We start from the raw sequence: 26,200 nt of genomic DNA, 5'->3' as shown, positions 1-26,200 counted from the left end.
AGCAAACTCCCCATGTGGACTGGGTCTCTGGGCAGATCCTGGCTTGGGGCCCCTCATGTCTCTCGTCATGCCTTTCCAAGATGACTCCAAAGGAGAGACTTCCGCTTGCTACCACATCTGTATCTTCTGACCTTCCCACTGCATACAGCGATTACCGGGATGCGTTTTGTAAGCAAACCCCCCTGTCAGAGGACATAAGGGAAATATAATTTTTGTAGGAACAAAAATCCGTTCCTTCAGAGCGCATGCGCTGATGACATCAGCTGCATGCACTGTAAATATCTCCTAAATGGTGCATGTTTAGGAGATATTTATAGCACCTATAGGTAAGCCTTAAAGCGCGGGAGTGATTTAGGAGATATTATGCCGGTTTAGGAGATATTATTTGTACCTACAGGTAAGCCTTATTATAGGCTTACCTGTAGGTAAAAGTGTCAAAAAGCGGGATACAACCGCTTTAATCTAGGCTTACCCATAGGTAAGTCTTTAAAGTGGGTTTACAACCACTTTTAAGTTTTATTAAAACCAGTACATAGTCAGCCGTACCCTATAAGCGTACTTTGGGGATACTTCATGTACAGCCATAATAGTATAAATCTGGAATGTTTAGTGATTTCTACTACAGAGGAAGTGAATGTTTTAGCCAAATTGCATTAACGCTATTAAGTGTTATTTTCTAGCTATTAGGAATTGAAGGCTGAGTACAGGATTTTTCACATGAGAGATGAAGAGTTGGTTTAGGTTAAAAAGCAGCATTTTCAGTGTTTTCGAAATCATCTTGTAACTCCCAGTGGAAGGTTCTTTTGTTTGGCAGTATAAACATTTGGGAATTCTTAGTAGTAATATAAAGAACAATGCTAAATATAGCTTGTACTGTTTACAGGTCTCATTTTACACACATTTTCTAGACTAACTTTACATTTTTTGTTCTGCATTTTATATGCCAACTGCAAATGGCCCCTAATTGTAATCCCCCACAACAGCAAAAATAGATCGAGGCAGTGTTTGAATTTGGTACGGTAAGTATATTCACATTCTGCATTTTTTAATATAGTGCAGCTTACCAATTCTTAGATGCGGCGACATTCATTTTCTTTTGTTGGCTTTCTTTACTATATTTTCACATTGATCTGTCCAGTAAGTATTTTTTGTTTTCCAACAGAACAAGCCGTCCTGTAAATGTAGCCGTTAGACTGAGGCTCCTTTCACACGGCCGCTCCGTGTGTCCGCAAATCATCCAATCCGTTTGCGGATGATTTGCGGACATAATATAAGTGAATGGCACTGCGGGTGTCAGCGGAATACCATCCGCTGACACCCGATTTTCCTCCTGTCAGTTCTGTTCCGTTTTTACGAATGGAACAGAACCCCATTTTTCCTTACGTGTAAAAAACGGAAAGGAAGGAAAATCGGATGTCAGCGGTGTCATCCGCTGACATCCGCAGTGCCATATACTTACATTATGTCCGCATATCATCCGCAAACGGATGGGATGATATGCGGGCACACGGAGCGGATGGCAGAAATGTCATCCGCTCCGTGGAAAAAAAAAAAAAAAAGTCCCGCAGCGGACCTTTCACACGGAGCGGCCGTGTGAAAGGAGCCATAGTCACATAGTTAGTCAGGTTGAAAAAAGACCATTTGGCTCAACCAATAAAAAACAAAAAAAAAAAAATAAACAGTAAAGAAAACCCAACCATACAATCCCATATACACAATCCTATACCCGCAATTGATCCAGAGGAAGGTGAGAAAACCCCAGCAAAGCATGATCCATTTTACTACAGCAGGGGGAAAAAATTCCTTCCTGATCCCCCGAGAGGCAATCGGATATTCCCTGGATCAACTTTACCTATAAATATTAGTACCCATTTTTATTATGTACACCCAGGAAATAATCCAGGCTTATTTTAAAGCAATCTAGTGAGCTAGCCAGAACCACCTCCTAAAGGGAGTCTATTCCACATTTTCACAGCTCTTACGGTGAAGAAACCTTTCCGTATTTGGAGATTAAATCTTCCTAGTAAATAATGAAATCAGTTCCTCTAATCTTTTCTCATAGCTGAGCTCCTCCATGCCTCTTATCAGTTTGGTTTCCCTTCTCTGCACTTTCTCCAGTTCCCCGATATCCTTTTTAAGGACCGGTGCCCAAAACTGAAGTGCATATTCCAGATGAGGTCTTACTAATGATTTGTACAGGGGCAAAATTATATCTCTCTCTGGAATCATACCTCTGTTAATACAAGAAAGGACTTTGCTTGCTTTGGAAACCACATCTTGGCATTGCATGCTATTATTTAGCTCAGGCTCTATCCGAACACCCAGATCCTTCTCCACTATGGATTCCCCCAGTTCTACCACCCCCCCCCCCCCCACTTTGTATGATGCATGCATAGTCTTAGCCCCCAAGTGCATAACTTTACATTTATCAACATTAAACCTCATTTGCTACATAGTTGCCCAATGAAACCGTGCATCCGAAAAAACGTTTACCCCTGACAGGGTTGCCTACAATGATCAGCTTTCATTTATTCGTGTAAGACCTTTATCCCAAAAGAGAAATGTTACTGTAACCGCTTGTGTAACTGCAGTGCGAGCTGGAGTTTGGCTATAAATTGTTATTGTATCTAAATCTGCTAGTACATTTAACACTACCCTCCTCCCAGACTGGCGTTGCTGGGCAAATCTGCCCCTGTGCTCCTTCAAGTGTGTAGGCAATGTAATACAGGATGGGTGTTACTGGATAAATCACCAGGTGAAAACAGGGGGGGGGGGGTAAGCTCTGTCTGTGTGTCTCTCTCCCTTGCTCTGTCTCTCTCTCCCTCGCTCTGTCTCTCTCTCTCTCTCCCTCGCTCTGTCTCTCTCTCTCTCCCTCGCTCTGTCTCTCTCTCTCTCTCCCTCGCTCTGTCTCTCTCTCTCTCTCCCTCGCTCTGTCTCTCTCTCTCTCTCCCTCGCTCTGTCTCTCTCGCTCTGTCTATGTCTCGCTCTCTCGCTCTGTCTATGTCTCGCTCTCTCGCTCTGTCTCTCTCTCTCTCTCGCGCTCTGTCTATGTCTCGCTCTGTCTGTGTGTGTGTGTGTGTGTGTGTGTCTCTCTCTCTCTCTCTCTCTCTCTCTCTGTGTCTCTCTGTGTGTGTCTCTCTTGCGCTCTCTCTCTCTGTCTCTCTCTCTGTCTCTCTCTCTCTCTTGGAGTTTCCTCTTCTCTTTTGGAATTTAAGTCCGGAATGAAAGCAGATAGTCTCTGGAAGTGAGTGTTCCTCACTGACGAGTACTTAGGGCACTGTAGCAGGAAGTGGTCCTCATCCTTTAGGATCCCCTGGTCACATTGCTGGCACAATCTGCTCTCCCTAGGCTTGTAGGTCTGTCTGTGCTGTCCTAATTCGATTTCCAGGCTGTGGGCGCTCAATCTGCACAGGTTTAGGGTCTGTCTGTCTTTGGGCTCTTGTAGTACCTCTAGAGAAGGAAAGAGAGGGGAGGGGGAGGGGGCAAGAGGGAGGGAGATAAAGGGTGGGAGAGAGTGAAAACCTCAGGCAGATGTGTATATGTACAGGGAGGTCCGCTCAGCTCTATGGTGTGTACAGAGGAATCCTCCAGAAGTGTGGCACTCCCCCACCTCCACTTTCCTCACATACACACAGAAAATGGCCTGCTCTGCTCCCCCACACACGTATCGATGGGGGGGGGGGGGGGGCTACCACACCTGGCCAATTAAAGGTTAACTGTGCCCCCCAGCTAATTGTAGGTGGTGCCCTTCCCTTAGCCACGGCATTCCCACCTCCCCCAGGGGCTGAGGAAGCAGTGACACACAGGCAGACTGGAGCAGTGGGATGGGGAGCGGCTGACACATGAAATTCTGTGCAGAGCCCAGGCCCGGTGCACCATTTCCCCGCCTCACACACACACTGCTCAGCCACGGATCCAGCACTCTTACCTGATGTCAGATAGATGTGTGCCCTGGTGACCGCAACGAGGAGGGCTGACAGTGGCAGAAGTCAAGCAGTGCGTTCTATGGATGTGCTGAAAGTGGAGAAGAGGCTGCCAATTCTCATTGGTCAGCGCCGTCCATGTGACGGTGCTGACCAATTAAAATGCCTCTTGTTGGTACACAGAGAATTATGGATAGGAGCCGTGGGGATTTCAAATCTCTGCATCAGCGAAGCGGCGTCCCGATGCCTGACAGCAGATAGCTGAAATCCTAGGCGCCCAGACTCAGTTTCTAGTCGTCAATGCGACCTGGTGCCCGGGCATTGTCGAGCCCTGGCATAGAAGGCTCTTCATGCCTTATCTTTTAGTGCCTCTATGGTTGGCATGGAACTTCCTGATTGGTTAATTTCTAGGCTGAGGTAAGTTTAGCTGTTAGTTTCACCAAGAGCGCGGTTGTTTAATGTAAATGAAGGGCTCTTTGTGTTCTTTTTTTGTAAGACCATGATTTTTGTTTTCTTTGAGTTGTTAGGTAGTTCCCATGTGGCACTGTATTTCTCCAGCACTTCCAGGCTGTCTTGTAGGCCTTTCTCTGTTGGTGACAGAAGTAGGAGGTCATCTGCATACAGCAGGAACTTCACCTCGGGGTCATGCAGAGTCAGTCCAGGTGCTGGGGAGGATTCTAGAGGTGCAGCCAGTTCATTGATGTAGATGTTGAAGAGGGTTGGACTTAAGCTGTATACACACTATCCAACTTTTGTGGTTAGATTTCCTTCAGATTTACCTTTTCTATGTAGTGCAAGGGCCTGCCAGATTGCATACAAATTGAACGTGTTTAGGTTTGACCTCATATTATATGGTTTTGGTAAGTCTAAAGGAAAAAGTCTTCAGAAAATCGTATAGTGTGTATGGCCCATTAGGCTGCATCCCTGTCTGACTCCTCTGGCCTGCCGGAAGTGCTCTGTTTTTCTATTCACCTTTATGCTGCAGCTGTTCTCAGTATATTAACTCTTGATGACATCATATGTTTTTCCTCCTATTCCACTCTTCAATAGTTTGAGGAACAAACCTGGGTGCCACACTGAGTCAAAGGCCTGTCTTGTATTGTGGACATGGTTCTTGATGAGACTGTGCAGGGTGTAGATGTGGTCTGTGGTGCGATGGTTTGGCATGAACCCTGCCTGACTTCTGCTGAGGATGTTGTGTTGTGTCAGAAAGTTGAGGATCCGTTTGTTGAGGCTACTGTTGAATAGTTTCCATAATGTGCTGCTGACACACATACCTCTGTAGTGGTCTCCATTCTTATGGAAGGGTGTTATGAGGCCTTGGTTCCATACTTTAGGGTAGTGGTCAGGACCAGGTTGAACACTTTACATGCAGCATGTACATCTGGGGAGCCATGTTTAATCACTTCAGGCAGGATTCCATCCATCCCACTGGCTTTTTTAGTCTCTCTCTCTCTCTCCCCCCTCTCCCCTAAAACTTCACGTTTTCTACTGCAGAGCTCATTAATCCCTAAATATTTTTAAGGAATATGTAAACTCACATTTCATGTTCCTAAAATGTACCATGTACTTGTATGAAAAAGTATCCTGTTCTCTTAGTATTCCTACCTTTTGTGTAAAATCCCTGGTGTTCCTGCCAGTCCCTCTGCTTTCCTATTAAAAACGGACCACACTAGGCATGAGAGCAAAGTGTGTGGTCAGTCCTCTAGGTATGCTGGGAACTCAGCCTGCTCTCCTGCATTGATCAGATTTGTCCTGACCCCCCCCCCCCCTTTCCTGCACAGCAATTCACTGGGAAGTTCCATGTGCTCTTATGAAACCACCCCTTCTATGCAGCTGAGAACAAAGCATATGTGATCACTTACAAGAAAGGGGGAAAAAAGTATTTATAATATTTTATATATATATATATATATATATATATATATATATATATATATATATATATATATATATATATATATATATATATATATATATATATATGTGAGATATACACACAAATGTTGTGCCTTTCATTTCTATTTTATACTGAATGGGTTGTTTTACAAGGTGAGGGCTTACATTCACTTTTTATGGTGTATGGTTGTTCCTCTGCAAGCCATTGCTTGTGTTTGACTATATCAAAATGTAATTTCCATTCCATTGTCCTTGCATACATTTTTATAATTTTTATACAGGTGAGAGTTTGTTGTGGTGAGACTGTTGAGCTCTTTACTTCAAACCTCACAGAACTGCCATTGAGTTTCCTCCAACTTAAGTATTTAAATAGCTTAATAGCTTATGAGTTGTCTTCCCTGGGTGCTGGTTGGTGTTGGTAGTAGAGTCTGGCTTGTAGGTTGGTTTCTGCACTGTACAATAGAAATGGAGGAATGTCTTAGTATAAATCCTTTACTGCACTCACCATAACGTCCTTGTTCTTAGAAGGGTTAAAAAAGTGGAAAATTTGACAGTTGATTAGCTTTTGTGTCTTTGTAGAAAGCAGGAAAAAAAAACTTTTTTATTATTTGGGCATTCTGAATACGTGATACTAGTTTTATTTATTCATCCCTGAAGGCTCTTACATGGGACAGAAAATGCCAGAGTAATATTGTGTAATCTGACATTAAACAGCAGCTACAGTTTTTGTTTGTTTTATGAAGTAATTGCTTTTACTGCTAATATTGTTTATAACTGTTAATATTGTACCATTTATGGTTTAGTGTATAGTGACACAGGAAATATTAAGTGCTTAGTTACTACACGGACAATAGTAGCTGCAGGGGGACTGAGCTGTGAACTTGCTGAAAGCTTTGGCTGTAGAGAGCAATGCTTGGCATCTGTGTAAGGAAAAACACATAATATCTGCTCTAAACATCTGCACTGACAAGCCATTGTCAGACAAGCGTTCTTAAAGCTAGGCAGCGCCTCTTACAGATAACTCACAGTAGACTGTTCTGATTGGCCCACCTTTGTCCCCATCCTACTTTCATGCTCACAATAGAGCTGATGTTGTGCTAGAGTTCTTTTAGCTCTTCCCCGGGCTTCCTGACTATGGCTTTCATTTATCTTTTTGTACCTACCTCAGCCTGTTGGACAACTCGCTAGGGATAATTCATAAGAACTGTCGTAGATCTGCCTTATTATTCCATCAGCTGCCACACCAAACTTGTTGGTGCATGCAATTACTTGTAAACTGAGTTTCCTGCAGCCCCAGAGTCCCGGGCATTGAAAGATCCAGAGATCCCAGGGGTCCTGAGCAGCGCTCAGGGATTCACAGTGGCCACAACAATAAATTTTTCCAAAGTACCTGTGGGGCCGTATTAAAGCAGACTTTAGACTTGCCTGAGAAAGCGGAGTTCCACCCTGGGAATACTTTTTTTAATAAAAATACCCCCGGGACAGTCAGGGCTAGTGCATTCCACAATGGCTAGCCTCTGATCTGTCCTGGGTTGCACTTACCTTTTAGGAGAAATACTTACCTTGAAAAAGTATTGTCCAGCGCTGCCATCTCAGGTGTGGGCAGCTTGAAGCCAGCGCGATCCTCTTCTGCGTCCTCTTCCTTCTTCTTCGGTCCCACGATGCACTGCACCGGCCCCGCCGTCACTTCCGGTGCGCGCGCGTCATCCCGCCACAGCTTCTGGGCATGCCCAGAAGCTGTTTAGAAGGGAATGACGCGCGCACACCGGAACTGACGTCGGGGCCGGTGCAGGCGCATTGATTCCTGGGAGCGATGACGTTCAGCTCCCAGGAATCATTGCAAAAGCCAGGAAGTGAGGAATCGCCGTGGCCGCCGAGGGGAGGAAGAAGGAAGTAAGGTAAGTATATTTTCTCTACAAGGTAAGTAACAAAAAAAAAAAAATTGCGATTATCCATTTGTTTTTCAGGTGACCCGGAGCGAGAAGATGGAGGTAAGTATAAATTTAGGGTGGAACTCCACTTTAAGGAAAAAAAGTGTTCTCAAGATTTTTAAATCCTTATATGAGACACACAATTCAGAGGCTTTGGGTGGGAAAGATCCAACCCATACTAAAGTAACTGTGAGTCTTGAATGAACCCCTGTGCAGGAGAGAACTGACAAGGAACAGGAAGCAGTCAGCAGGTTTCTATGAGGTGCAGCAGAACAGGACACTGCTGTGTGAGAAGTGTGCTTGTGACTGAGAACCAAAACTGAATTGTGGGTGCTGCTGAAGACTCATTGACCAGGTCCTCTTCAGTTATTACCCACTGGGAGTGCAGGCAAGGACAGAGGTCATCCCAGCTCCAGAACTCAAAATTAGAAGAAAAAATCCTCTAAGCTGCACATCATGGCAAAACTGAGTGACAGCTTCAGCCACGGGCTCCAAACGAGCCATGCCTCCAACAAATTTTGCTAGAACCAGTTTTGGGTTCCATGATCTGGCGGGTGGGCAGATCTTTTCATGGGAGCACATTGACACATATTCTGTTTCAACTGCTGCTTTATGCAGTCGAAGACCATTCCTCCTGAGACCCAGAATATGCAGTGTTGCAACTTTCTGATCTTGTAGAAGCCACAGGCAGCCTCAATTTACCAACTATACTAAAAGAGTGAAATCAAATCCAGTGTAGTTTATTCCAGACTTTTTGAAGATTGCAGGGATGTTTTCTCCGGTCCTTTGACATCATTTTTTTTTTGCTAAATGGACTGCTAATAGCAGAACTTGTATACTGTTGCTGTTTTTATTTATTTTTTCTCCTTTTTGAGCTTCCTCCATACTGTTGCTGTTTTTATTTTTCTCCTTTTTCAGCTTCCTCCTCATACTGCCCCCCCCTCCCCCCACACTCTGCCAAACTCTGGGTTTGTTGGTGCCCCTGTAGCTGCCAGGACCTATGGAATAATGCTGGAGTCTCCACTATGTGCGCATTCCTGTTTAGAACTACAAACTTCTGTTCAGTCACTCTAACTTGCTGTGGAGTAGAAAAGGCATAGCTTTGGCTCTATGTCCTTCTCACGCTGCCTGTGTGTGGAGCTGGGAACAGCTGCATGTCTGATTGTAGTTCTAAATAGGAGTTCGCACATAGGGGAATCTGCAGCAGGAGCAAGCGCGTTTTAAGTTCTGCTATTAGCAGCGCACTGCAAAAAAATAAAGATGATTTTTATATTACTTTAAAGGTGAAAGAACGTCAAGGAACAATTTGCTTTCTAAAGCCCCGTACACACGTAGCGATCGTCGGCCGAACGATCGGCCGTCTTTTGTCCAGGGCTGTCGTGTCTGTTGAAAACTGCAAAAGACTGCACACGAATTTTGTCGGCCAACAACAGCCGACTGCAGAAGTGATGTCATGTGATGGTTAACTTTCCTTGTCTTTTTTTCTTCTCTGAGCATGCCCAGTCTTGCTAATCTGCTGTCTGTCGGCCGAAATCTGTACTGACTGGCGAACAATCGGCCGTTCTGGTGTTGGCCAACAAAAATTTTAATGCCTGCAAAACAGATTATGTTTGGCCGAAAATGCGCTGTCGGAAGCATCATACTAAGCCTACAATCGGCCGATCGGTCGTCGGCCAAATATTTACGTCCGACAATCGGTACGTGTGTACGGGGCTATACTATTCTTTACTGAGTGCCAAATTAAAGTGATTTATTTTTCTTTTTTCTATTAAAATAGCAAACATTCTACTTACCTGCAGTGGTTTTGTACAGAGCAGCCCTGATCCTCCTTGGGTCCCCTGCAGGTGCTCCTGGCTCCTCCCCCCTCTAAGTGCCCCAATAGCTAGCTGTGGGGGCACTTGTGTGTGCTCACTCCCAAGCCGGCTCTGTGTGTCCTCAAGACACACTGATCGCGGCTTTGCCCCAACACCCCATCCCTCGTCTCTGGCTGTGATTGACGGATCGGGCTCAGGTAAGCATTTGGTGGGGGGCTACAGGGGGAGCTGCATGCAGAAGGTTTTTTACCTAGAATAATTTATTCTGGCTGTTGAAATGTATCAATGCAGAAACGCTGGTTGCGTCTAACGCTTACATGTGTTTACGCAGGCGGCCCTGCAGTTACTTGTGTCAAAGGAGGCCTAGAAAGAAGCGCCCCCCACCTTCACCTGTATCCCCAGAGTCTGATTTGGATTTGGCCACCGCGGATGCTAGTCAACCCACCAGTGCTCTTTTTATTCTCTTGGGTCTCTGAAAAAAAAAAAAAATATATATAAATATATATATATATTATAATGTTTGGGGATTCTAGGTAATTTTTCTAGCAAAACAATACTGATTTTAACTAAACAACAAATGTCAGAAATAGGTTTGGTCCTTTAGGTGGCTAAGCTGAACTCCAGGAATGATTTGTATTGCATATTTATATTGGTTCAGCTTGGCACAATGTAAGTATGCATATCCCAAAAATGATGGGCCATAGGGGAAGCTGAAAATCAGTCAGCGCTACTACAGTAAAAGCCACAATCTTTGGGTTCCTGCTATGGCTCTGTGTGAGCGACTTCCTAATGGCACTCTGACCACAGGGATTGCTCGCTCGGTACTGTCACCATTCATATACAGTGCATTGCGAAAGTATTCAGCCCCCTTGAACTTTTCAACCTTTTGCCACATTTCAGGCTTCAAACATAAAGATATAAAACTGTCATTTTTTGTGAAGAATCAACAAGTGGGACACAATCATGAAGTGGAACAAAATTTATTGGATATTTCAAATTTTTTTAACAAATAAAAAACTGGAAAATTGGGCGTGCAAAATTATTCAGCCCCCTTAAGTTAATACTTTGTAGTGCCACCTTTTGCTGCGATTACAGCTGTAAGTCGCTTGGGGTATTTCTCAGTTTTGCACATCGAGAGACTGAAATTTTTGCCCATTCCTCCTTGCAAAACAGCTCGAGCTCAGTGAGGTTGGATGGAGAGAGTTTGTGAACAGCACTTTTCAGTTCTTTCCACAGATTCTCGATTGGATTCAGGTCTGGACTTTGACTTGGCCATTCTAACACCTGGATATGTTTATTTGTGAACCATTCCATTGTAGATTTTGCTTTATGTTTTGGATCATTGTCTTGTTGGAAGACAAATCTCCGTCCCAGTCTCAGGTCTTTTGCAGACTCCATCAGGTTTTCTTCCAGAATGGTCCTGTATTTGGCTCCATCCATCTTCCCATCAATTTTAACCATCTTCCCTGTCCCCGCTGAAGAAAAGCAGGCCCAAACCATGATGCTGCCACCACCATGTTTGACAGTGGGGATGGTGTGTTCAGGGTGATGAGCTGTGTTGCTTTTACGCCAAACATAACGTTTTGCGTTGTTGCCAAAAAGTTTGATTTTGGTTTCATCTGACCAGAGCACCTTCTTCCACATGTTTGGTGTGTCTCCCAGGTGGCTTGTGGCAAACTTTAAACGACACTTTTTATGGATATCTTTAAGAAACGGCTTTCTTCTTGCCACTCTTCCATAAAGGCCAGATTTGTGCAGTATACGACTGATTGTTGTCCTATGGATAGAGTCTCCCACCTCAGCTGTAGATCTCTGCAGTTCATGCAGAGTGATCATGGGCCTCTTGGCTGCATCTCTGATCAGTCTTCTCCTTGTATGAGCAGAAAGTTTAGAGGGACGGCCAGGTCTTGGTAGATTTGCAGTGGTCTGATACTCCTTCCATTTCAATATCATCGCTTGCACAGTGCTCCTTGGGATGTTTAAAGCTTGGGAAATCTTTTTGTATCCAAATCCGGCTTTAAACTTCTCCACAACAGTATCTCGGACCTGCCTGGTGTGTTCCTTGTTCTTCATGATGCTCTCTGCGCTTTATACGGACCTCTGAGACTATCACAGTGCAGGTGCATTTATACGGAGACTTGATTACACACAGGTGGATTCTATTTATCATAATTAGTAATTTAGGTCAACATTGGATCATTCAGGCTCCGTTCACATGTAGGCGTTTTGGGGCGTTTTTTGGGAGTTTTTCTGCTCTAGGATCAGCTCTCAAAACGCCCAACAAGACAAATCCTATTCATTTCAATGGCCCCTGTTCACATCTGAGCGTTTTGACGCTGTGAGCAAAACGCCCAACGCTCAAAAAAGTACATGAGCTTCTTTTTGGGCAGATTACAGGCACTTTCCATTGGTCTCTATTCAATCTAAAAACGCCTGCACAAAAAACGCCGGTAAAAATCGCGGTAAAAACCGCGCGAAAACGCTACGCTCAGGTGTGAATGTAGCCTCCGAGATCCTCACTGAACTTCTGGAGAGAGTTTGCTGCACTGAAAGTAAAGGGGCTGAATAATTTTGCACGCCCAATTTTTCAGTTTTTTATTTGTTAACAAAGTTTGAAATATCCAATAAATTTCATTCCACTTTATGATTGTGTCCCACTTGTTTTTGATTCTTCACAAAAAATTAGTTTTATATCTTTATATTTGAAGCCTGAAATGTGGCAAAAGTTCAAGGGGGCCGAATACTTTCGCAATGCACTGTAATTCTGTGTATTTTTTTTTTCATTCAAGTTGAAGTTCTCCAGGTAGACAAAGTAGAATTTGTGATATCACCACCCCTACTTTCTAACCCAGGGGTCCTCAAACTATGGCCCTCCAGTTGTTCAGGAACTACAATTCCCATCATGCATAGTCATGTCTATGAATGTCAGAGTTTTACAATGTCTCATGGGATGTGTAGTTCCGCAACAGCTGGAGGGCCGTAGTTTGAGGATCCCTGCTCTAACCTGTCCATACAGAGAACACCTTGTGTTCACTGAAAAAAAAAATACAAAGCTTTTGAAGAATGGCGGAAGTGCAAAGCGAGCAACCCCCTGTGATCAGTGTACAGAGGGAAGGCCGCTCGCACAGAACCCAAAAAATCGCAATGATCACTGTGATTACGCCGAAACTAAAATGATTTTCAGCTTCCCCAGCAGCCCCAAAAAAAACAAACCATTATAATCGCCTAGCTGAAGGCCGCATCGGTCCCCCTCCACCATCAAAGTCTGATCAATCGGTTCTTGGTCCTCCGTGAGCAGAGAGCACGTGACTGTCAGTCATCGACTCTTTGCTCTGCCCTCCAGCACTTACTGGAGCGCTGGGCTGTGGAGGGGGCGGAAGGTGCTGGTCCAGGCATCTGGGTGGATCTTGACATTAGTCAGGATCTCTCCAGAATCTGGACTGAGTGGCATCAGCTGACAGCAGACTTTTTAGCCTGCTGTCAGCTGAAAACAGGTCACAGGAGTGCAGAAGAGGAGGTGCACTTCTGTGACCTACATACTGGAGAAGTAAGGCCAAAAGAACTTGGCCCTACTTCTCCTTTAAGTATGCAATAGGGGTCAGTCCTGGAGTTCAGCTTTAAATGAACCAACATTCATTCTTTCAGCTTTGTTTCCACTGAAATGGGTCGTTGTTTCTCATTCCTCTGTACTGTACCCAAAAAAAAAAAAAAAAAAGTTTTAGTTTTGATCTTTTTATGTGTGCATCTCAGCTGAAATCCTTAATAGTGTTATGAATATTCATAGGCGCAGTTTTCAGAAAACCATCTTTGTTCCCAGTGGAACCGCAGCAGAATGAGGGGAAATGAGTATGTGCCTGTTTTCCATATCCCTCCATCCCATTCCTAGCTGCGCCCAGAGTTTGTCCACAAGGGCTGCCGGTCTTTAGTCCCCGTCTCTGAGGGGTAATTACACATAGCACTGTGCTGGAGGAAAGCCCCAGGATGAAGGGGGGTGAGCCTTGCGCGTCCTGCAATTGTTTCCGTAATGCAGAACAATTAGGCTAATGTTTGCTGCACTAATAGCATTCAGCAGTAGAAAGGAGTATATTGATGGTAGCTCCTTGTCCTGTTGTCCTAGGGTGGCCCTTTGCTCAGAGAGGTCCAAATGCCCGTTATAATGAGGAGCTGCTCCCTAACCCTGTGTGTGTATTTAGTAGCCACATTTCCTGCAACTTCTCTAAGGCATGGATTGTTCCTTCTGAATAAAATACATAGTGTTTAAGCTTCCTCTTAAAGTGGAAAAAAGAAGTAAACTTGTATTTTCGGGAAGTGGTACAATAAGAATACTTGTTCTGGAGCATCTCCTGGTTGCTAGAATAATTAAGTGTGGCAGCTCAGTAATGACTTCCTTGCTTTCCACATCATGTAGCAGCTTATATACTGTACCTTTTTATAGTGGCTTTATTATATTCTATAGTCCTATAGTAGCTGCAGCTCTTATTTCTCCCAGTTTGCATCTAATAGCAGCAATGTTGCACACCGTATCTTATAGCAGCTACAGGTCCACATGATCTACAACAAAGCAGCTCTATGAGAGGTCATGTCTAGTTATTTTTTTAGCCAATCCAGGATTGAAAATAAAGTGTAAAAGTTGATTTGCTGCTCTTGATGCTACCTCTATTTTATTCATATAATATTATGGCTTTGACAGCAGGAGAATTGAGAATGCACTTGCTGCAGACAGAAAAATGAGACACCATGGCTAGAATGATGGGCAAAACCCATGGGCAATGCACCTATCCCCATCTATCACCCTTTTTTTTTTTAATAAATAAATAATAAGGTAAATAATAAATATATTTTTTTTTTATTCACTGAATGCATTCATTTTACTGATATGTTTGTCATATTATTTTGCGTTAATGAAACCCGGTTAGCCATACATTAGATCTTAAATAAAGGTCCACTTTAAAATGAATAGTGGCCCATAATCAATGATTTATTCGTAACATTTAGGGTTCATTTACTCCAGCCTAAATGCTAAAACACATGTTTGCTGGTAAACATTGTGTAGGGGTGAAATTAAGCAGTATTAAAACGCATTACACGTTTTTCATTTAACAGTTTTGAAGTGTCACAAAATAATTCACTGTTGTACTGTGTAAAAATGCATTTTAAAGTGTTTGTAAAGCAAAATTAAAAAAACAAAACAAAAACAAACATGTCGTCATAGCCCTGATCCTCCTGTTCTCAGGTCCCCCGCTGGTGCTCTGGGCTCCTCCCTACTGCTCCCGAGCCAGCTTCCTGTAACTTATGCCATGGAGAGTGCAGTTCAGCCCGTCCTCCGCTCACTTCTCACTGGCTGAGATTGACAGCAGCGGGAGCCATTGGCTACTACATCTCGACCATTAGCTCCTGCTACAGCATCCCAGCCAATGAGGAGGGAGAGAGACAGGAAAGCCTTTTGCTCTTGTGCACATTGTTGGGTTGAGATTGGGCTCAGGTATGTGTTGGGGGAGGGGGGGCACTGAGGGGGAATCTGCATACTGAAGGGTTTTTACCTTCATGCATAAAAAACCTTATGGATCCTTATACACAGGCTTTCCACCCAGCGGACCCAATTTGGCTCAGCGGGAATTGATCCGCTGATTCCCGCTGAGCAAGTGGATGACAGGTCCGTCTCCGCTCACTGTGCTGAGACGGACCTGTCAGAGCCCCACGCCGTCCCCTATGGGTGATTGGATGAAAACGGACCACTTGTCTGTTTTCATCCGATCCTCCCAGACGGATGGAAAATAGGGTTACCATCCGTCTGAATTTCACAGACCGGATCGGATAGTAGCGGGTGTCAGTGGACATGTCACAGCTGACATCCGCTGCTCCTATGGAGTGCATGGAGCATCCCATCCGGTCCGCCTGAAAAACTGACAGGCGGGCCTGATCGGAAAGCCTATGTGAAAGGGACCTAAGGGCCCTTCCACACGGGCGTTCGTTTGTCTGTTTTTCAGCCATCTGTTGACGGATGAAAAACGGACATCAATGAATCCCTATGGAAAAAAACGGATGATCCTCCATTTACATCTGTTTACATCCGCACACAGGAAGCTATTTCTCTTTATGTCCCCTTGCCTTGCACGCTGCAGTGCGATTTGTGACACTTCAATACGATTTAAAAAAAAAAAAAAAGTACACATGCGTTGTGGGAACATATCACTGCTCTTCCACATTGTACACCAACAAGCACACTTTAACGTATACAGTATGCTGATGTAAAGGAGTCCTGCATTATCAACATATTCTGAACAAACAATAAAAGCACTTCTAAAGCAAGCCCTCATTCAACCTCTGTATCTATAGGAATTGTGAAGATATTAGTTCACAACACAGGCTTTTTTCTAGGAGAACAGAATATAAATAATGGAAACTCACAGCAGGTGTTTCTAAGTTTGAAACCCAACTCAAGAGTTTTTTTTTTGTGATTCTTGAGGATCTTGGAGAATGAATAACTTCACATTAAAAGCAGCTAGAGTGCTCAGGGATGGCTTATTTTAAAGCTGTTTACTGCTTGTTAGGAAAATGGTAATCAGTTTAATGTGCAAAGTTTGGGCACAGGTGCACTCTTGATGAATGTCTTACCCTAAGCCGCAACCTTCGTTTAGTTCATGGTCTGACGAAGAGGCGATTTAATATTTTAGCCATGTTCTTTTTTTCTGTAATAATGTTCCCCCACACTGTTGATGAGAGCTGTGACTCCTTTCACACAGGGTAATGTTCCAGTCCAGACATGCCTTATGTGGATCGTCAGAATCGCATTTGTGGCTTCCTGGACATCGAGGAGCATGAAAACAGTGGCAAGTTTCTGCGGAGATATTTTATCCTGGACACCAGCCAGAATAGCCTGCTTTGGTACATGGACAATCCACAGGTGAGCCTGACACAGACAATGTATACGCAGCAATAATACGCAGCATGGAATGCTGGGAAATGTATATAGATCAAGTCAGCCTGTCTGGTATGCTACTGCCCTCTTATCTTTTGTGGTTAGCGTATAATCAGGTGAATTAGTTGGTGTCAATATCCTTTTGCTAGTTTTATGTATAATCAGTTGTGGTTTCTATATTGTAGCTGTTTTCCTGTCTCTAGTGTTTTTTTTTTTTTTTTCTTATTTCTGAATGTTTTCTGTTTTTGCAGAACCTTCCTGCAGGCTCCCCTTCTGTAGGGTGTCTTAAACTCACATATATTTCAAAGGTAAGCTTTTTACCATTTTTTTTAGAGCTATATCAAAAAAATTCCTTGACCTATTGCTTTCCATTTGTGCCGTAGGACTCACTTGTTCATATTTGTTGGTCTCATTTCATGCTCTTGCTTGACAGGTGAGCGATGCCACCAAGCTCAGACCAAAAGCTGAATTTTGTTTTGGTGAGTATGTGATTGATGACTTTAGTTGTGTGCTTTTCCAGTATTGCTTCATGTGATCTCCAGTAAAGCATCAATTTCCATTCTCGCACAGATACATTAATTGGACTGTAAATTTACCGTGGATTTTTTTTCCCATATGACATAACACAGATGTTTAAAAACTAGAGGAAAGAAAGTGAAAATATGGCCACAAACTGAATTTCAGCTTATGTTTTTCTAATAGAGAAAAAATAGGATTCCCTATATTTGTTGTTGCTTTGAACAAATTACCAGTACCTGTTTATGTTTAATTATAAAGTGTTTGTTATTTTAAAACAAAAAAACTTGTTATACTTACCTGCTCTGTGCAACGTATCTGCGCAAAGCAGCCCCGATCCTCTTCTCTTTGGGTCCCCCAAAGGTGGTACTGGCCCTTCCCCCTGCCAAGTGCCCCCAATTTCAAGCCTCTTGCTGTTGGGGCACTTGAGTAGCCTTGCTCCCAATCTGTGCTCCTGTGAATGGACATTGTTCATTCACACAGCAGTGGAAGCCATTGACTCCTGCTCTCAATCACAGCCAGTGAGCCAATAAGGGGAGAGAGGGGGCGGAGCCAAACTGTGTGTGTGAATGGAATGGGAGAGAGGCCCAGGAGAGCCGCTGCTCTCATGCACATCGCTGGATGAAGGTTGGACTGCATTAACCCCTTCCTTACCGCACCATGTCAAATGACGTCGGCACAAATCCTTTCTCGATCCGGGCGGATGTCATATGACGGCGCCCGGACCTCCCCGCTACTGCGCGCCCCCGGGGGCGCACAGCGTGGCGATCGGGGGTGAGGCTCGTCCCTCGGACTGAGCCCAACCCCGATCAAGGTAAACAGCCAATGAAATTGGCTGTTTACCACGTGATCGGCTGTGTCAATCACAGCCGATCACATGAGCGGCTCCAGCGCGAGCCGCTCGTTCCTTCCTTAATGCGCGCCGATCGGGGACAAGGCTAGTCCCTTGGACAGAGCCCATCCCCGATCTAGGTAAAGAGCCAATGAAATTGGCTCTTTACCACTTGACTGGCTGTGTCCAATCACAGCCGGTCACAAATGTCATCAGAGAACTAGCTGTCACCGTGTTCTCCTCCTCACACACTGATCCTGTGTGAGGAGGAGATTGTGGTAACAGCTAGTTACCAAGTACAGTGCACCCCAACCACACTGATTGCCCCCCCCCCCCCCAATAAAAAGCACCTGTCACTAGCCCATCAAAGTACCCGAGTACCTGTCACCAGCCCATCAGGTACTCTGATGACAGGTACTCTGATGGGCTGGTGACAGGTACTCTGATGATGGGTACTCTGATGATGGGTACTCGGGTACTCTGATGACAGGTACTCGGGTACTCTGATGATAGGTACTCGGGTACTCTGATGACGGGTACTCGGGTACTCTGATGACGGGTACTCGGGTACTCTGATGACAGGTACTCGGGTACTCTGATGACAGGTACTCTGGTACTTTGAGTACCCGTCACCGGAGTACCCGAGTACCCGTCACCGGAGTAACCGAGTACCTGTCACCTACCCATCAGAGTACCCGAGTACCTGCCACCTACACATCAGAGTACCCGAGTACCTGCTTATCAGAATACCTGACACCTGAAGTACCCGAGTACTTGCCACCTGCTCATCAGTACCCATCACTACTCATCAGTACTCATCAGTACCCATCAGTACCTATCACCTATCAGTATCAGTACTGATCATCCGTACCCATCAGTACAGTATCAGTATCACCTATCAGTATCAGTACTACTCATCAGTACCTGTCACCTGCCTATCGGAGTACTCGAGTACCTGCCACTTGCTCATCAGTACCAGAGTACCTGTCACCTGCCCAGCAAAGTACCCGAGTACCTGTCACCCTTCATACAGCCACCATGTCTAAGTCCAAAAAGGTTTATATACGTCCTCCGTTTAAACCTAAATACCGGTGTTATGGCAGCAGATAGCTGCCATAACCCTGGTATTTTTTTAAACGGTGGACGGTTGGCTTTCCGATAAGGGTGGTCCCAGCGGCGGATTCGCCGCGGGATCACCCTTCCGGGGTGGCGGAAGAGGTGCCCCCCCCCCTCCCGCCGCATTCTGGTCCTTTTCCCCGCTTACCGGACCCGCCGGCAGCGGGGAAAACGATCCGGTCCCGGATCCTCACATACAGGATGTCGAGTGAGGGCAAGCTTGCCCTCACTCGACTCTATGGTCTTGGAGGACCGGAGCTACGGCAAACGTCGTTGCCTAGCAACCAGTTTAAAGGTCCCTTTTTTTTTTTTTTTTCATTTTATCTAATTTTTTTTTATTTTTTTTTTCTATCTTTTAGTGTACTTGTGAGATCTGAGGACTTTTTGACCCCAGATCTCACAAAAAAGAGGTCCTGTCGTGCCTTTTTCTATTACAAGTAATGTTTACATTTCTTGTAATAGAAATAAAAATGATCAATTTTTTTTTTTTTAAAAAACAGTGTAAAAATAAAAAATAATAAATAAAATAAATAGTAAAAAAAAAAAATTTAAAGCGCCCTGTCCCCGCGAGCTCGCGCGCAGAAGCGAACGCATACGGAAACCCCGCCCACATATGTAAACAGTGTTCAAACTACACATGTGAGGTATCGTCGCGATCGTTAGAGCAAGAGCAATAATTTGAGCCCTAGACCTGTAACTCTAAGATAGCAACCTGTAGAAATTTTTAAAGTGTCGCCTATGGGGATTTTTAAGTACCAAAGTTTGTCACCATTCTGTGAGCGTGCGCAATTTTGAAGCATGACATGTTGGGTATCTATTTACTCGGCGTAACATTATCTTTCACATTATGGAAAACAATTGGTCTAACTTTACTGGTTTCTTATTTTTTAATTCAAAAAAGTGAATTTTTCCCAAAAATTGCGTTTGGAAGACCGCTGCGCAAATACGGTGTGATAAAAAATATTGCAATAATCTCCATTTTATTCTCTGGGGTCTCTGCTAAAAAAAATATATAATGTTTTGGGGTTCTAAGCAAAAACAACTGATTTTAGCTTGTAAACACCAAATGTCAAAAATAGGCCTAGGCAAGTGGCTAGGATGCATGATGGTGCTCCTTGGATGTTGGGCCCCTCTTTATGGCTAGGCTGTGAAAAAGTCTCACACATGTGGTATTGCCATACTCAGGAGTGGCAGAATGTATTTTGGGGTGTCATTTTTGCTATGTACATGCTATGTGTTAGGAATATCCTATAAATTGACAACTTTGTGTAAAAAAAAAAAAAAGTTTTTATTTTTTTCCCACATTTTCCAAAAACTTGTGGAAAAAAATGACATGTTCAAAGGACCCATAATGCCTCATAGAATATATGTTGGAGTGTTTGCTTTCCAAAATGGGGTAATTTTGTGGACTTTTCCATTGTATTGGTGCTCTAGGGCCTTGAAAAGTGTGATAGGAAGTAAGAAAGTTTTATGTGTATTTATGCTCCTAAAACGCCTTATGGTGCTACTTGGACGTGGAGTCTCTTTTTGTGGCCAGGCTGTGTAAAAGTCTCACACATGTGGTATCACCATACTCAGAAGGAGTAGCAGAATGAATTTTGGGGTGTCATTTTTGCTGTGTACATGCTATGTGTTAGAAATAGCTTATAAATTGACAACGTTTTGGGAAAAAAAAGAAAAAAAAAATTTTTCTTCATTTTCCCAAGAATTGTGGGAAAAAATTATAACTTCAAAAAACTCACCATGCCTCTTACTAAATACCTTGGACTGTCTACTTTACAAAAAGGGGTCATTTGGGGGGTATTTGTACTGTCCTGACATTTCAGGGCCTCAAGAAAGGAGATAGGCCATCAGTACATCTGGTGTGATCAATTTTCAGTAATTGGTACCATAGCTTCTAGACTCAATAACTTTCACACAGACTAAATAATATACACTAGTTTGGGTTAATTTTACCAGAGATATGTAGCAGTATAAATTTTAGCCCAAATGTATGAAGAAAAATTAATTTTTTGCAAAATTTTATAATAGAAACTAAAAAAAAGTGTTTCTCTATCGCTCATTGACAGACGTAGTCTTCTTGATTCTCAAGAGCTGGGTTATGTTGTCTCCGCAGGAGTAGGACTAGGCAGAAAGACAAAACGTTCTGGCTCCACCTTAGGGGCAGTCCCTGAGGGTATATCCTCCCTCTCTCTGCTACAGGGAATCAGTTTTTTTCTGTCTAGTCAGGAGTAAGGACCTAAGTTCCTTGCTGGGATCTTTTGGTCCTGGCAAGACTTTTTTTCTTTAAGAAAAAGACATTTTTTAGGTAGTTTTCTCCAGTGTTTTTTTCCTGTGAGATCTTCAAGCAAAAATGCCGGACTGGGCGACACTTGTGGTCACCCCAGCCGGCCTACGAGCGCGCGCAGACCATGGCATTGCGCTTGGTCGGCCGCGACATATTCAAGTAAGTATGCGGGGCCGGGCGACGGGCTGGATGTTGAGATCCAGTGGTCACCCCGGTTTCTGCCTACGAGCGCGTGCAGACCAGAGCTCCGCGCTGGGTCGGCCGCGACGGAGTCCCAGTGAAGGGACTGACTTTGCGAGTTAAAAGTCTCGCTTGGATGCCAGGTACCAGAGAGTCGAGGCGTCCACAAACCCCCACCCCGGTGGAGAGGGTATTGTGAAGAGAGGGTGCCTGTCGGTTCGGTATGGTGAGTAAACGTTCCCTTTTTTCCTCATTATGAGGCAGTATATATTATGGGCCCCTCCATATATGGTCAGTATATATCTGATACTTACAAGTCCCCCTTGTAATACAGCATGTGTTTGTGGGAAGTGGACTTGGTTCAAGAGCTAACACTCTACCCAGCAGACTGTAACATTACAGCAGACATAGGAGGTATAATCCTACCTTATGTGCAGTGTATCTCTGTAGATCCATATGTCACCTCTTAGCAGAGTGCAGGTGGATGTGCTGGGAAGACGATATCGGCGGTCCGCCGCCATTTTGCCGTAGACCGAATGCATGTATGTCCTCAGGTCACGCCGGCCGCCATGTTTTTGGAGTCTTATGTCTCTTCTATGGGGGCGGCCATGTTTTGTGAGCCCAGCTACCTCGTGGAGGGCTGGGAACGCTGGAAGGCGTACACAGGGGGCGGAGCCACGCCTTCTGCCCGGGAAAAAGCAAACAGCTCCTTCCAGTCTGTGTAAGACAGACGCTGACTGCAGTTTGTTGGAAACTGCACTGCATCGGTTGGTGAGCCTTGGGGGTCCCTCTCTCTCTCTCTGGGATTGAGAAGCAGGTACTCTGAGGGGCGCTATTGCGCTAGGGGGAGACACACAAAAAAAAAAAAAAAAAAAAAAAAAGGAAAAAGTTTTTTTTGTTTTGCTGGCAAAGGTGTCCTGTATTAACATGGACCCTGCCACTCATGTATCTCCTCCGGATCCCCTCGAGGGGTCTGCGGGATCCTCCAGCACCCCATTGACAATTGAATCTTTGTCAGCTATTATGGAAACTTTTGTGTCCCGGGTGGAAGTGGCTTGTCAGGGACAGGGCGCAAGAAAGCGACCCCCGCCTAACCCCTTATTATCTGAAACCTCGGATTCAGACTCTGAGCCTATTTCTGCAGTTGCAGGTACTTCATCTGGTATTGGTGTCTCGGGTCCTGTCTCTTCAGACAGTGAGGAGGATGTTTCGGCATCCGCCATAGCCCGAGAGGAAGCGTTGGTAAACGCACTCATTGTATCTGTTCAAGAGACCTTAAGGTTACAGGGTATTCCATCAGAAATAGCTGAAACTGAGATCCCTTTTGGGACTAAAAAACGCATCAAAGTGGCGAAGGTTTTTCCATTGCCCAAATGTTTTGGCAATCCAATCGAAGAAGAATGGCGTCTGCCAAAACGCACTTTTAATATTTCTAAACGCATTGACAGGCGTTATCCGTTTGAGGAAACCCTTATTAAGAAATGGACAGAACCACCTGTGGTGGATTCACCTATTGCTAGATTGAATAAAGCCACGGTTATTCCTTTAGAAGACGCTCCGTCTTTTAAAGATCCAGTGGATCGCAAGATAGAAGCTATGTCTCGCACCATGTTTTCCTTGATTGGATCAGCTTTCAGACCAATAATTGCTATTGGTCTGGTTTCGCAGTCTGTAACTGAATGGACCAAGTGGTTACGCCGGGACTTAGAAGAAGTCCCTCAGGCGGTATCAGATTTGTTGGAACAAATGATACAGGGGTTACAGTTTGTATGTGATGCGGCGTTAGACGCCACTCCATTAATGGCGCGAGCATCAGTCTCAGCAGTGGTTCTCAGGCGTACACTGTGGCTAAAAGGTTGGTTAGCCGACCAAGGTTCCAAAAAAGCATTGGCTAATATCCCCTTTTCAGGAGAGCGTCTATTTGGAGCCAACTTAGATGAGATCATTAAGGATCTCACCGGTGGAAAAAGCACCTTTTTACCGCAAAATTTTAAAGGTAGAGGAACTCGTCAAAGACGAGGGCCTTCTTTTTCTGCTCACAAGAGGTTTTTTCGTCCAGCGGGTGAAAAAACTAAGTCCTCCAAAGCTCCTGCAGGAGGCGTCAGGGGTCGTTGGTCGGGCAAGCAAAAGCCCGCCCCCTCCAGACCTGAAGATAAACCATCCAAAGCCTGAAGGTGCGCCCCCACCCATAACTGGGGTGGGGGGACGTCTTCGCCGGTTCCCGGATCCATGGCTTTCCAGAATCCCGGACAAATGGGTTTGCGAAGTCATAAGGTCAGGGTACAAGATCGAGTTTCGATCTCTCCCACCGGCGCGATTCTTCCCTTCCAATATCCGACTATCCTCAGATCGTTTAGAAGATCTGCGGAGAGCAGTCATAGATCTACTACAACAAGGAGTGGTAGTCCACGTTCCTTGGACAGAACGGTTTCAAGGGTTTTATTCAAACCTGTTTACAATACCCAGGAAAGAGGGCAAAGTGCGTCCAATTCTGGACTTAAGAGCACTCAATTCTTTCGTCAACATAAGATTCAGAATGGAGTCCATTCGCACGGTAGCAGCCTTCCTGCATCCAGGGGATGTCCTAGCGTCCATAGACATCAAGGACGCCTATCTTCACATTCCCATTTTCGCAGGACATCAGCGTTTTCTACGCTTTTCCGTAGAGGAGAACCACTATCAGTTTGTGGCGTTACCTTTCGGTCTCGCCACGGCTCCGCGGGTCTTCACAAAGGTGTTGGCCCCAATGTTGGCACTTCTGCGCCAAAGAGGTATATCGATTCTAGGTTACCTAGACGATCTTCTGCTTCATGCAGAGTCTCCTCAGACCTTGCTACAAAACATAGAAATTACTATGATTTCTTTACAGGAATTCGGGTGGCTGGTGAACCAGCAAAAGTCATTTCTGGTTCCCACCCAGAGGCTCGAATATCTGGGTCTAATTCTAGACACAGTCAGGACAAGAGTTTTCCTTCCGGTAGGGAAACTCCGAAAGATTCAATCAGCAGTCCAGTTGTTACTGTCCAACAGCTGGTCTTTCCTTCGGACTTGCATGAGGGTTCTGGGGTTGATGGTGGCTTCATTCGAAGCAGTCCCATTTGCCCAGTCCCATACCCGAATTCTTCAGCAAGAGATTCTTCTCAGATGGAATCGGAATCCGGAATCCCTGGACAATCAGATACGATTGAGCAAACAGACCAGAGAGTCTCTGGTTTGGTGGCTTCGGTCTCCAATGCTCAGCCAGGGAAAGTAATTTCTGCCAATATATTGGACGATAGTGACCACGGATGCCAGTCTATCCGGATGGGGAGGAATTCTCGGTCAGTTATCTGTCCAGGGACTTTGGTCCCCGGAAGAATCCAGGTTACCGATAAATGTATTGGAACTGAGAGCGATCAGACTTTGTCTGATTCACTGGACCGAGCAGCTCCAGGGCAGCCCGGTTCGGATCCAGTCGGACAATGCCACGGCCGTGACTTATGTCAATCACCAGGGGGGCACCAAGAGTGTCCGAGCGGCCAAAGAAGTGGCTTGCATTCTTCGCTGGGCGGAACGATTTGTTCCAGCAATCTCTGCGGTGTTCATTCCGGGGGTGGAGAATTGGCAGGCAGATTATCTCAGCCGTCAGACCCTGGATCAGGGGGAATGGTCCCTCCATCCAGACGTTTTCCACCAGTTGTGCCTACGGTGGGGCACCCCGGATGTGGATCTGTTGGCATCACGATTCAACAGGAAAGTTCAGAGATTCGTGGCTCGCTCCCGCGATCCTCTAGCAGAAACCGCAGACGCACTGATCGCCCCGTGGGGGCAATACCAGCTAATGTATGCCTTCCCTCCTCTCGCGTTACTGCCAAGACTTCTTCGCAGGATAGAGGAGGAAGGAATCCCAGTAATCCTGGTAGCTCCGGACTGGCCTCGTCGAGCTTGGTACGCCGACATGGTCAGACTGGTGGCAGACGTCCCATGGAGACTTCCTCTCAGGGAGGATCTACTGTCTCAGGGACCGATCTTCCATCCTGCTTTACGATCGCTGGCTTTAACGGCCTGGCTATTGAGACCCAGGTGCTGAAGGACAAAGGTTTGTCAGCTTCAGTTATTCCTACTCTAGTTGAAGCAAGGAAAGCGACTTCCAGAAAGATTTATCATCGCACATGGAAGTCCTACATTGTATGGTGTGAACCTTTGGGGTTCCGTCCTCGGTCTTATTCGATTAGTCGAATATTGGCTTTTCTGCAACAAGGGGTTGAGCAGAAACTGGCCTTGAGTACTATCAAGGGTCAGGTCTCAGCATTAGCCATCTTCTTTCAGAAGCCTTTGGCTACTCATTCCTTGGTGCGGAATTTCATCCAGGGGGTGCGACATCTGGCTCCGCCAGTGCACGCGCCGTTACCCCCCTGGGATCTTAATTTAGTGTTGTCGGTTCTTCAGAAACCTCCCTTTGAAGATATTAGGGAGATTCCTCTACCCACGTTGTCCCAGAAGGTGGCCTTCTTGGTGGCTATTACTTCTGCACGCAGGGTGTCAGAACTGGCCGCATTATCTTGTCGTTCACCATATCTGGTGGTTCATAGAGATAAGGTGGTTCTTCGTCCGAATCCATCCTTCCTACCAAAAGTGGTTTCAGAATTTCATCTGAATGAAGAAATTGTATTACCTTCCCTGTGTCCTAAGCCCAGTCATCCTCGGGAGTTTGCTTTACACTCCTTGGATGTGGTCCGGGCAATCAGGGTATACTTGAAAACGACAGACTCGTTTCGCAAGACGGATTCACTTTTTGTGATCC

General features: G+C 45.1%; 1 protein-coding gene across 2 annotated transcripts in view; it reads left to right on the top strand.

Annotated features, from left to right (window-relative positions):
- PLEKHA1 (pleckstrin homology domain containing A1) overlaps positions 1 to 26,200 on the top strand; it is a 152,314-nt gene that overhangs the window by 27,580 nt on the left and 98,534 nt on the right. For both annotated transcript variants that reach the window (XM_082269308.1, XM_082269309.1), the window contains exons 2-4: positions 16,311 to 16,471; positions 16,738 to 16,794; positions 16,920 to 16,965. In XM_082269308.1, coding sequence (XP_082125434.1) covers positions 16,331 to 16,471; positions 16,738 to 16,794; positions 16,920 to 16,965 — 244 coding nt within the window. In that variant the 5' untranslated portion in view covers positions 16,311 to 16,330. The remainder of the gene's footprint in view (positions 1 to 16,310; positions 16,472 to 16,737; positions 16,795 to 16,919; positions 16,966 to 26,200) is intronic.

The sequence above is a fragment of the Pelophylax lessonae genome (assembly GCF_965119305.1).
Source record: "Pelophylax lessonae genome assembly, chromosome: 9".
Lineage (NCBI taxonomy): Eukaryota > Metazoa > Chordata > Amphibia > Anura > Ranidae > Pelophylax > Pelophylax lessonae.
Note: the sequence above shows the minus strand (reverse complement) of the source record. Positions and strands in the feature narration are given on the sequence as shown.